This window comes from Zootoca vivipara, chromosome 11, assembly GCF_965207765.1.
Source record: "Zootoca vivipara chromosome 11, rZooViv2.hap1.1, whole genome shotgun sequence".
NCBI lineage: Eukaryota > Metazoa > Chordata > Lepidosauria > Squamata > Lacertidae > Zootoca > Zootoca vivipara.
In genome coordinates, this window is record NC_142594.1 from 13,751,450 (window position 1) to 13,764,263 (window position 12,814).

General features: G+C 46.7%; 1 protein-coding gene across 11 annotated transcripts in view; it reads right to left on the reverse strand.

Moving 5' to 3' along the window:
- NOD1 (nucleotide binding oligomerization domain containing 1) overlaps positions 1-12,814 on the reverse strand; it is a 35,162-nt gene that overhangs the window by 2,967 nt on the left and 19,381 nt on the right. For all 11 annotated transcript variants that reach the window (XM_035129229.3, XM_088654092.1, XM_088654094.1 and 8 more), the window contains 4 exons: positions 11,334-11,417; positions 10,282-10,365; positions 4,536-4,619; positions 585-668 (listed from right to left, as the gene is read on the reverse strand). In XM_035129229.3, coding sequence (XP_034985120.3) covers positions 585-668; positions 4,536-4,619; positions 10,282-10,365; positions 11,334-11,417 — 336 coding nt within the window. The remainder of the gene's footprint in view (positions 1-584; positions 669-4,535; positions 4,620-10,281; positions 10,366-11,333; positions 11,418-12,814) is intronic.

Here is a 12,814-nt window from a genome sequence, read left to right on the forward strand (position 1 = left end):
GGTCTAAATGGCCTCGGCTCAGTATACCTGAAGGAGCGTCTCCACCCCATCGTCCAGCCTGGACACTGAGGTTCAGCACCGAGGGCCTTCTGGCGGTTCCCTCCCTGCGAGAAGTGAGGTTACAGGGAACCGGGCAGAGGGCCTTCTCGGTGGTGGCGCCCACCCTGTGGAAAGCCCTCCCATCAGATGTCAAGGAAATAAAGAACTACACAACTTTTAGAAGACATCTGAAGGCTTTCAACGTTTGACGGTTTGCTACATTTTTAAACATGTCATCTGCATAGGAATCCCTCAAAAGTCCAACTAATTTCTCTCCTAGCTTTCACCATGGTGATGAATCACACATCCAATCACTGGTTCAGCAACTCCTTCCGGGAATTGTGAAGAATGAGGCACTCAAACATTAGATCAGCATGAATCTGATGCCTCAATGCAAATTAAGGGCTTCCAATGACCTTTCTGTCAAAAGGAGCCCAAAGCTCAGGGTCGGGTCTTTGTGTAGAAAATGTACAGTGACTGAAATGTGACTCGTAGCCCGAGGCAGCGACTCAAGAGCTCCTTCTCCGTGAGCCAAGACAACTCACCATAGATGACCCAATCGCTTGTTGACCTTTACCATTTCGGCAAAGCATTCGGCTGCTTCGTCATCCAGCTCGTTCTTTGTTAGCCTGGTGAGAGAAGCGAAAGGGATTTTTCTTTTCTTTAAAAAAAAATTTTGTTTATACTTTTCAAGCGTGTACATTTCACTAATTTTACAATCATTTTGACATGGATATTCTAATTTTCCGAGTTTCACCTGTATATGTTAGGTCCACAAGCTGGACCTAATATTGCCATTCTTTATTTGGGACTTCGCTTGTTTTCCATTTTGGGGCTAACAAAACATGGGCCCCAGTAGTGGCATACATAAATAACCTTTTTTTGACACCTGGGAATTTCCATCTGAATTATCCCCAACAAAAAGGATTCTGGGTATTTTTTTGAAAAGTACATTTAAACATTTTTTTTTCAATTCATTATAAATTATTTCCCAATACTCTTTTACCCTTTTACAAGTCCGCCATGTACCCTCAGTCTCATTGCATGTCCAGCACTTATCCAATTCTGTCTTAAACATCTTAGCAAGTCTAAAGGTAAAGGGCCCCCTGACCATCAGGTCCAGTCGTGTCCGACTCTGGGGTTGCGGTGCTCATCTCGCTCTATAGGCCGAGGGAGCCGGCGTTTGTCCGCAGACAGCTTCCGGGTCATGTGGCCAGCATGACAAAGCTGCTTCTGGCGAACCAGAGCAGTGCACGGAAATGCCGTTTACCTTCCCGCCAGAGCGGTCCCTATTTATCTACTTGCACTTTGATGTGCTTTCGAACTGCTAGGTGGGCAGGAGCTGGGACCGAGCAACGGGAGCTCACCCCGTCGTGGGGATTCGAACCGCCGACCTTCTGATCAGCAAGCCCTAGACTCTGTGGTTTAACCCACAGCGCCACCTGGGTCCCCTTAGCAAGTCTACTTGGTGTTAAATACCACCTGTAAATCATTTTCAGGTAGTTCTCCTTCAAGGAATAACAAGCTGTAAACTTCAGGTCGCTCTTCCGAAGTCCCCCCCCCCCCAAAGATTAAAATCTATATTATGTCCTATATCTATTGCCTGGTTCATCCATTATGTCGATCCCTTGATGATTATCAACACAAATAGAATTGTAGCGTCGGAAGGGACCCTGAGAGTCATCTAGTCCAACCCTTCAAGTCTGCTCGGAGGGTAGGTTCTAGCAGGTCCCGTTTCTTGTCCCTCAAATCCATGTTCCCCAAAGGATCCCTTCTCTGAGCAGCTCCACTTCCAAGAGTCTGCCTCTCTTCCTTGTTTGCAGAGCTAGGATCATGGCTGCCCATAGGTTCCCCAGGCTCTCTTTTCAGGGCACTGCAGCCTAGGACAAAGGACACTGGTGCTGTTCCTTCAACCCAAGCTCTTCACTGTTCAAGCCATCGACAGCGTTGCAGCCTTGCATCAGATCTCGGGCAGCACTTGGGACGCAATCCAAAGTTGCCTCCCCTTTACCGTCAATGCCCGGGACTGGCTGTTCCAAAAGCACAATGTAATTTATTGCCTCCAGAAACGCGGCTGTTGTGATCAGCCAGGCATGGTTAGAACGACGGTGGAACAAGAGAGGGCTTGGCTTTCCAGTGCGTCAGGTGGGGTGTTTTGTGCCCCTGCTTCAAAACCGGTTCAAAGGCACAGGAGGGAGAACGTCTGGGGCACAAAGGAGTAGAAAGATATTCCTTACGATAATTACGGGGTGTCTTACAGGTGTGCCACCAAAGGCTGTGCGAACACACCTGGCTAATGCTAAATCGTTCGCTGCTTGCTGATTTTTGTTGTCATCTGTGCTGGGATTTCTTTTAAATGAATATCATGTGGTTGTTTTTTTTAAAAAAAGTAAACTAACAAATTAAAAACAAGCACTACAAAAGCTCCATTGGTCTAACCTGTTTGTTAACGCAATGGGATGGAGACTCATCTACCTGGATAACTCGGTTTGGGAGGAGGAAATGTCTCTTGCTCTCCACTGAAGATCCCTCTTTCCTCCAGGGATCTGTAATTTAGGGTTCAAAAATCTAGCTATACTCCCCCCGCCAGCACTGCTTCTCTCTAGCCTTCCATCCCTTCCCACATTTAAATCTCTCACCGTACGCTCCCAAGTTCATTTTTGATTCTTTTAATCATCAGATGTAGTCAACTTAATCAGCTGCTTTTAATACAGGGGATACTTAAAAGGGTTTACTTTTTGAAAACTCACTGCTGCTCCCTGGGGTTGGATGTGGTCTCAGCTCTGATGCTGGTTCTTGCTAGCTCAGACATCCTTGGGCTGCTAGAACGACCCCGCAGGGTCTTATCAGCAAAGGCAGAATTACTCTCCCAAAACTACTCGGAACACACCGAAATGCTAGGGAAACCATGGTGGGTTAAACCCCCCCACACACACCACGGCTCAGGACCGCAGCACCTCAAGGACTGCCTCTTGCCATATGAACCTACCCAGACCTTGAGATCATCTTCTGAGGCCCTTCTTTGTGTGCCCCTTCCTCAAGAGGTCTGGAGGGTGGCAACACGAGAACGGGGCCTTCTCTGCAGTGGCTCCCTGACTGTGGAATGCTCTCCCCAGGGAAGTTCGCCTGGCACCTTCATTATACACCTTTAGGTGCCAGGCAAAAACATTCCTTTGTAACCAGGCCTTTGGTTGATATCTGATTTACATCCTATGCCTTTTTAAAATGTGAGTTTTTGTGGGGGGAGGGGGGCGATTGGGTTGTTGTTTTCATTTTTATTATGTACAGTGGAACCTCGGTTGTTGAACGCTTCAGAAGTCGAATGTTTCGGCTTTCGAACACCAACAACCTGGAAGTGTAATGCTTCCTTTTCCGAACGCGCCTTGGAAGTCAAACGGCTTCTGAGGCGTGTTTCTCCATTTTTTTCAATGGATTTTGCCGACTGGCAATTGCGCCTCAGTTGTCAAAGGTTTCAGAAGTTGAGTGGTCTTCCGGAATGGATTACGTTCGACAACCGAGGTTCCAACTGTATTTTGTGGTTTTATATCTTGATTTTATTCTGTGAGCTGCCTCGGGACCTCCAGGTATAGGGCGGTATATAAATTCAATCAATCAATCAATCAATCATATTTGGTCAGATTCTCAGGCCCTTGAGAGCTCAGCAACATGGCGGTGGGAGGGGATGCTGGTTCTTCCAATTCACAAGTACAAAGCTGTTCGATCACCACCACTTCCTGGCTGGGGCACATTAGCTTGGCTGTCTTGCTGCGAAAAAACACATCCCTTCCAACAGGACCACGGCTTACGCTACAAGGAAAAGGGAGGTGATCTCCGAATGCAAAACTCAACATATCCGGCTGCAGCAGAGGTAGAGAGGGGATCAAGGCCGATGTTTCCATTCCAGCTGGTCATCCTAAGAGCTACGTCATAACTCGGGGGTGGAGAACATGTGGTCATCTGGGTGTCGTTCGACTCCAACACCCAACAGCCCCCAGTCAACATGGCCAGTGATAAAGAGGAGTTGCCCCAACCACGGCTGGAGCGCCACCTTGTGCTTCAGCCTGGATGTAACTTTCTAAGGGTTTGCTTGTTTTCCTCCTCCCTCCTCAAACCTCTTTCCTTTTGCGTCGTCTTTTCGATTGTCAGCCTGGAGGGGAGGGGCCGCTATTGGTCTCACACGATAGGGTAGAAATGCACCAAACAAAATCTGAAGTTTCCTGTTGTGGTTTATTTGTTATCCTCACTGCGTCCCTTGGCCTCTTCTGTGCTCAAAGTGATCCTTCCAGTTCCCTCATGTAGCTTGCACAAAAATCCGCCACTCCGACTTAGGCCCACTCTGGAACCTGGTACGGGCCGTGAGAGGTGCACCCGCCATGTAGAACCCCTCCCATCCAGTGTTTGTGGGTTTAGCACCCATGTCCCCTCTCCTTGTAAGGAGAGGCAAGCCCCGCGAAGCTGCCCCCCCTCCCAGAATCTGCCGACAAGCGGATCCTTACCAAAATATATTCACGGTGCTGTTGTGCTTCATGGCTTCTGCGATGCTTTTCCCCCCTTCGGTGGTGATGCCGTTAAACGCAAGACTGTGAAGCAAAAGACAGGAGGGGAAATATTTAAAAGATGCACATGCGTTCTGTTATAAATAAAATCTGGCCTTATTCCCTTATGGGGTACAAGGGCCTTACAGAGTTCTCCATCGGTAAGAGGAAATGACAGAGCCAAGCAGAGAATATTGAGAAGCAAAGCAGCTAGTAAGCTTGATCTTTATATTGACTGTTGCAACAGGGTCTTCCCTCATGGCAGGACAAAGGAGGAGAAGAACCCCCGAACAAAAGCCTGCCCGCCCTTATATAAACAATTTAAAATCCCCCCCTCCAATCAGAGCCACCTCTAGAAGCGTCATACATACATCATACACACATCACAGAAGGGGTGCAGCCCAAGACCAACCCCCAGGCACGTCATCCTACAGGCCCGGCTCTAGGGGTAGTCTTGGTGGCGCGGGGTGCCGGGCTGGCAGGAGGACGCTGCGCCGCCCACAAGGGCGGGGGCACCGGAGCGATCTCCGCACCACGGCGCCAGGGCACCCGACCGGCTTGAGGCGGCCCTGTCATCCTACATCAGGGGTGGCCAACTCCCAAGAGACTGCGATCTACTCTCAGTGTTAAAAACTGGCAGTGATCTACCCCCTTTGGGGGGCTTCAGGTCAAATTTGTTGAGCTTTCTTTAGGAAAGAGGAAGGCCCATATTTTAGGGGTTCAGGTCTAAATTGTGTAGCTTTTTTTAGGAAAGAGGAAATCATCTACCAGTGATCTACCACAGATGTCCAGTGATCTACCAGTAGATCACGATCTACCTGTTGGACGTGCCTGTCGTACATCATAGAAAGGGACGGTCTACAGCAGAAATCCGAGTACCTTGTTTATCTCCTGTATGGCAAGTTACCTGTTAATGTTGGATTACCAGGGGGCCTAGCCAGTCCTTTGAAATGATAAATACTTAGTTCCTGAGCCAGGACACAGACTCACACCCTGTTCATATCTTAAATGTGCCCTTAAGGCAGGATCTGTGAGCAGAGAGACAAAGGGGAGGTTTTTTTTCATTTCCTCCCTCCTCGCAGAGAAATATTTGGTCAGTTTGGGAGTCAAAATGGTTTCCAGGCCTGTCTTCCTGTACTGTTTGCTTGGTACGTTTATGAACATTTATTTCATATATACACACACATGTATATATATATATACACACACATACATACACACACATATATAAAAGACCTTAAAATTCCTACAACAGTGCACACGCAAAAGAGCAGCAAATGTTTTCTTTCAACAACCTTGCATCCGGACGAGGCTTTGCAGGACCGGACAGTATACAAACAACGTTTCACATGGATGTCCCACAGATATGGTGCATAGGACCCCTCTTCCTTCTGTTTCATACAGTGGTGTCAAAAGTGGAGGGCTTTGGGGGCAGGGAACCTCTCAGCACCCCACCCCACCCCCCAACCACAGTAGGATTAGCTTAGCCTATGTCAGACCCTCCAAGTGTCCCTATTTTCCAGGGACAGTCTCTGATTTACAGAAGCCGCCCCGGTTCCTGATTTGATCCCGGGATGTCCCACTTTTCCTTAGGACTTCCCTATTTTCATCGGAGAAATGTTGGAGGGTATGGAGTTATCCGGCCCCCGAGCCATCTGAAGGCAGCCCTGTATAGGGAAAGTTTTTGAAAATAATGTTTTTAATGTTTATTATGTTTTTATGTATGTTGGGAACCTCCCAGAGTGGCTGGGGCAACCCAGTCAAATGGGCGGGGTATAATTATAATTATTATTATAATTATTATTATTATTATTATTATTATTTATTTATTTGAATAGGACATCCTTATTTTCATCTGAGAAATGTTGGAGGGTATGCATTTTGCAAAGTCAATGAGAAACTTCTTGGAGAGTAGCATTAAGAAAAAAGCAGAGGTGAAGAAGAAGAGAATGAAAACACACCCACACACCCCACATTTGAAATGCCTTGATATCTGCCCCAAAGACTTCCTTCCTGAAACTAAGCATTAACGGCCGCATAACTAGAGAACGTTTCCGTGCAACCCGACAGCCTCGCTCTGCCAACGGAGGAAATGTTTGCAGGCAAGGAAAGCCCCACCCCGTGATAATTGGGTCCGGAAATTCTTCTGAGTAAAATTTGAACCATTTTGAGTGACAACTCTAGATAATTAAGCCGATTAGGAAAGCTGTTCGTTTTGGTCAGGATCCAAAAAGCAGAGCAGCTATTTCCATACGTCTCAGAGCAGTTGCCCCCCCCCACGCCCCGCTCTTACGATTTCTCACAATTTTTTTCCTTGCACCTGTATCTGGTGAGTGGGTGTTTCAACAGCCGTTTGTGCCGTGGCCCGAAGGGCTGCTGCTGTTCGAAGTGCGGAGAGGGAGGAAAAATCATTTGGGGCTCAAGCAAGCCTCGGGGAGCTCTCTGCATGCCAGCCTCCTCAGCTCTCTTCTCCTGCCCTTCCTCTTCACATGTAGATCTGTCGACGTTATTCCCAGAGGTATCAACATTGTTAAGATCCTTCCAAAACTGGCAGAAAACTTCCACTTTGATTCTTCTTCTTCTTCTTCTTCTTCTTCTTCTTCTTCTTCTTCTTCTTCTTCTTCTTCTTCTTCTTCTTCTTCTTCTTCTTCTTCTTCTTCTTCTTCTTCTTCTTCTTCTTCTTCTTCTTCTTCTTCTTCCATAGGTAGTTCAAGGTGTCTTGGGTGTTCGAAGTGCCCCAAAACAAGGAACTTCATCTCTCTCGCTCAAAGCCAGCAATGTGAACAGTTGTACTTTGGTTGCCGAACGTCTAGGAACTCGTACGTTTCGGCTCCCAAACGATCGAAAACTGGAAGTGAGTGTTCCGGTTTTCAAATGGTTTTTGGAATCCGAATGTCCGGCGCGTCTTCCGGCTGAGTGCAGGAAGCTCCTGCAGCCAATCGGAAGCCGCGCCTTGGTTTCCGAACCATTTCGGGAGTTAGGCGGACTCCCAGAACGCATTCTGTTCGAGAACCATGGTGTGCGACTGTACCTCATCAGAGGGATAAATGATGCCCCACAGAGACAGCAAAACGGAAGGGTGTGGGAGAATGGAGTCACCTGGGAGCTCCCTCCTCAAATGGGTGTCCTAAATGGAAGCGAGGAAGGAATTGAAGCTTGCAGAATCCATGCTGTAACCGTCTGCCAATGAGACCTGTAGGCTTTTTCGGTTTCTGGGGAGCAAGGCCACATCAAGAAATGGCTTTTGACGCTTCTCCGTTTCAAAATGGAGTTTGCGAGGTGGCATGGAGAGGGGCGCTGCTGTTTTACAACTCTTGCACCCGAGGCCACTCACGTAAGGCCCTGGGCTCCGATGCAGGTGGATTCCCTGAGCACAATCCCGCAAGGCCACTCTTACACTCGCTCTGCTCAAGCCTGGCTTGGAAGAAGACCACTCAAAAGTGCTTCCCATCAGGTCCCTTAGGTGCAACCAAATGGGGTTTCTGGGGAGGTTTCACAAAGCAAGCTCAGAACTGGGGTGCTGGCTAGGTCAGCTGCCCTCACCGAGCCTCCAATGGCTGCTGCCTGTACAGACAAGGAGCCAATCAGATAAAGTGTTACTGCGGGGCGTGGACAACTAGAAAGGGCCTTTTCAGTGACAGCCCCCTAGTTATGGATTACCCCCCCCCCCAAGAGAGCATAGATGAGCACCATCATCCCTAAGTTTTCTCAGGCAGGCAGTGAAAACGTTTTTATTCCATCTGGCTTCTAATTCAACGCTGGATGTTTTGACTGCGCAACGCCTTAGATTTTAAGCTTTTGAAAATATTTTTATTCCAATTGGCTTCTAATACAACATTGGACACTTCAACTGTGCAACATCTTGGATTTTAAGCTTTCGCTGTGTATTATTATTATTATTACTAATAGTAGTAGTAGTATCATCATCGTCCTCATTCATTCATTCATTCCATGCAGCTGCCTTCTCGCCAAAGAGCTCAGAACCTTCCAACACCATTGCAAAGAAGGCAAGGCAGACAGAGAGGGACTTTTGACCAAAACTAGCCAGCAAGGATCACTCTCGGTGAGTTCAACCGAGATTTCCAAACACAAAAGACTCAACATTTTCTCTGGTTCTCGGCTGTTTCACACATTCGGCATGGGGAGACATGGGTCTGCCACGGTTTGTACTTCCAGAAAGAACTAGAAACAATTACGGCTTCCTTGTATGATATTTTATTTTCGCATAAATGTGTGTTGTTGTTGTTTTTTGTATTCACACATTTGTGTGCAGGTGGAGCACTCTAAAAAAAAAATTGCGCTGCAAGAAGCGGCCCTCTCTTCTCACCCAACTAAACAGACTTTGGAGATTTTCACTTGATGAAATCCAGTAAAGTCTGCCATCTTGTGGGAGAAGGAAAACGGCCCTTCTCCTTAACAGAGAATCGTCGAAGGTTTGTTTGTTAGTTGACAGAAAAGTGATTGACAAGCTTTTTCTTTTTCCCTTAAGGAAAATTGTGTTTTAAAAGCGTCTCTCCGAATTCTGAGCAGCTGCCAACGCCAATTTTATTTTTTAATGCTTTTTACAGCCAAATATGGACTGGCAATGTTTGTATTGGTACTGTAATGCCACCATTTAAGACATCAATCATATTTGATTTTTAAAAGGTTTTTGCTCTAAATTAGACTCCCCGGTTCTCTGCCAACAGCCTATTGGTATTGCTCGGCTACAACAGACTCAGAGGATGACTTAGTTCCTGCCCAAGCCAGATCCTGACAACAACCGACTCTATTAACCTAGGCCTAGAGCGGGGGGGGGGGGGGTTCAAAAAACTTTTTCAGCAGGGGGCCAGTCCACTGTCCCTCAGACCTTGCGGGGGGCCTGACTATAGTTTGAGAAAGAAAAAAATGAACGAATTCCTATGCCCCACAAATAACCCAGAGATGCATTTTAAATAAAAGGGCACATTCTACTCTTGTAAAAACACGCTGATTCCTGGACTGTCCGCGGGCCGGATATAGAAGGCAATTGTGCTGGATCCGGCCCCTGGGCCTTAGTTTGCCTACCCATGGCCTAGAGTCTGGCCACCCTTTGAATTTCCCACAATGCCTCTGTCCTAGCATCCTTGTGGGGCATTGTGGGAAATTCAAAGGATGGCCGGGTCCAATCCATAGCTGCCAAGTCTCCCGTATTCCCCGGGAAACCCACGTTTTTCCAGCCATTTCCCACTGGCAGCCCGGATTTAACCCCCCCGGTAGATCCCCTGGATTCTTACTGGCCCGGGGAGGCTCCTTCTGTGCATGTCTGGAGTCTCTGGACATGCGCAGAAGCAATTTCTGGCGCTGCGGCCATTTTGGAAATGGTCAGAGCATGCGTACAAGCGACTTCCAGTGTCGCTCTGTCCAGTTCCAAAATGGCCGCAGCGCGACGTCCGGTTCCGCGCAGCTGCCGATCCCGGATTTTTCAATCTGGAAGTTGGCACCTATGGTCCAATCACCTGAGGCGGGTATCAGTTGCGGACCCCGCCAGAGGGGGCTCGGGCCCCGGCACCTATCCCAGTATGCTGGATGGTGTGACTCCAGCCTCACCAGCCCCATTGAACAATTCTAAGGTGCTCCATTGTTCTGAAATGCGAGGTGCTTGCTCTTCTAACATGAGGATAATCCTTCAAGATATGGGTCCCCTGAAGAGTTTAAACCGTCGTTCCCATCTCACATATGGTCTTACCTGACATTTGTTATAGTCGGGTGATTCTGCAATGCTTCTGCAAAGGCTTTGGCCCCTTCGTCTCCAACCTGATTACCCCACATCCTGTCAAAAAGAAAGAGTTGGGAATTATTATTATTATTATTATTATTATTATTATTATTATTATTACCACCAGTGCTTTTTTTCTTAATTTTTTTTAAGGGATGCTCTCATTTTGACTCAAGAAAAAGATCACCATTTTATAGTTCAAATTGGGAAAAATAAATACAGTCAATGGACAAAGATTCACAAAATGTTTAGGGGTATGTGTACCCCTGCGTCCCCCCCAGAAAAAAGCACTGATTATTACCAGTAGGTCTCAGGACAGGTTAGCTCAGCCGCCCTTTTAAAATGTTTTTTTTGTGTGTGTGTGTGCGGGGAACGGGACTATTGGGTTGTTGTTTAAGTTTTTATTATGTGCTTTTATATCTTGATTTTATTCTGTGAACTACCCTGAAACCCCCGGGTATAAGGCGGTATATAAATTAATAATAATAATAATAATAATAATAATAATAATAATAATAATATAAAAAACTTGCATTAAGGTAAAGGTAAAGGGACCCCTGACCATTAGGTCCAGTCGTGACCGACTCTGGGGTTGCGCGCTCATCTCACATTATTGGCCGAGGGAGCCGGCGTATAGCTTCCAGGTCATGTGGCCATCATAACAAAGCCGCTTCTGGCAAACCAGAGAAGCGCACAGAAACGCTGTTTACCTTCCCGCCAGAGCGGTTCCTATTTATCTACTTGCACTTTGACATGCTTTCGAACTGCTAGGTTGGCAGGAGCTGGGACCAAGCAACGGGAGCTCACCCCATCACAGGGATTCGAACCGCCGACCTTCTGATCAGCAAGCCCTAGGCTCAGTGGTTTAACCACAGCGCCACCTGGGTCCCACAATGGACAAAAAAAGAAAGAAAAAGAGAACACCCTCTGAAGAGTCAAACTGTCACTCAGTGTCCAGGATCCGTTGCGGGGAGGGGAAACCCCAGTTATTAAAAACCAAGAACAAGTGTGATCCAACTTACCCAATTTCATACATCGTTTTACTCTTCCGGATGGCATCAGCGAGGCATATCCCTCCTTCTGTGGTTATTCTGTTTGCTCCTATTCTGCAAAGAAATGCCAAGTGGGTAGATTTTTGTTTTGCCAGTCATGAATAATAATAATAATAATAATAATAATAATAATAATAATAATAATAATTTATTATTTATACCCCGCCCATCTGGCTGGGTTTCCGCAGCCACTCTGGCCGGCTTCCAACAGAAAATAAAACACAGTAATCTATTAAACATTAAAAGCCTCCCTGAATGTCTTCTAAAAGTCTGGTAGTTGTTTTCCTCTTTGACATCTGTTGGGAGGGCGTTCCACAGGGCAGGCGCCACCACCGAGAAGGCCCTCTGCCTAGTTCCCTGCAACTTGGCTTCTCGCAACGAGGGAACCGCCAGAGGGCCCTCGGTGCTGGACCTCAGTGTCCGGGCAGAATGATGGGGGTGGTGGCGCTCCTTTAGGTATACTGGACCGAGGCCATTTAGGGCTTTGAAGTCAGCAATGCCATGGAATTCCTTCAATGCCATTTTAGCTAGTGTTTCTTTCTGCACTTCTAGAAAGAAAACCAGGTTCACTTGTGTTTGCTGTTTTGTAACCGGAATGTCTCTCGTTGGAACAGCTATTAATGAATCGGTTCCAACAAAGGAATACTTTGCTGAATTCTTTATGAAACAACATAATAGGCAGATTAAAAATTTTTTGGTTGCCCAATTATCTGCCTTTGGGCTCCTCATATTTAAACAAGTGTGCATATTTTAAAACCTCCTTGTGGCTAGAGATACTCTAAAGAAAATGTGAGTTAATTTAAGGTAAGATGGGGAACATGCAGGAGAAACGGTTTTGAGGAGATATGGAAGGTGTGTTTGTAGAATTTGTACTGTTAAAACGGAAAGGGGTCAAACCATCGCAAGAGGTGTTGAAATTTTGGGAGGCTGGATAGTTACAATGGAATGGTCTCGGTGGTGGGGTGCACATTTTTTTTCTTATTTATGTATGATTATTACTTTGTCAAAATAAAATATAATAATACTATTAATATTAACAACAACAAGAAGCTACTGTGTACTCTTTAAAGGCCATCTTCAATATTTTATTTTTCATTCTCTTTCACTCCTATGCATCAGCGTCACAATCAGCTTTACGTAGTGTGTCCTTAATTGTCAGCCAATTAAAATGAAGCTCTGATTAAAATTGGCTATATAAAAAGGTAAAGGTAAAGGGACCCCTGACCATTAGGTCCAGTCGTGACCGACTCTGGGGTTGCGGCGCTCATCTCGCGTTATTGGCCGAGGGAGCCGGCGTACAGCTTCCAGGTCATGTGGCCAGCATGACAAAGCCGCTTCTGGCAAACCAGAGCAGCACATGGAAACGCGGTTTACCTAACCGCTGTAGCGGTACCTATTTATCTACTTGCACTTTGACGTGCTTTCCAACTGCTAGGTTGGCAGGAGCTGGG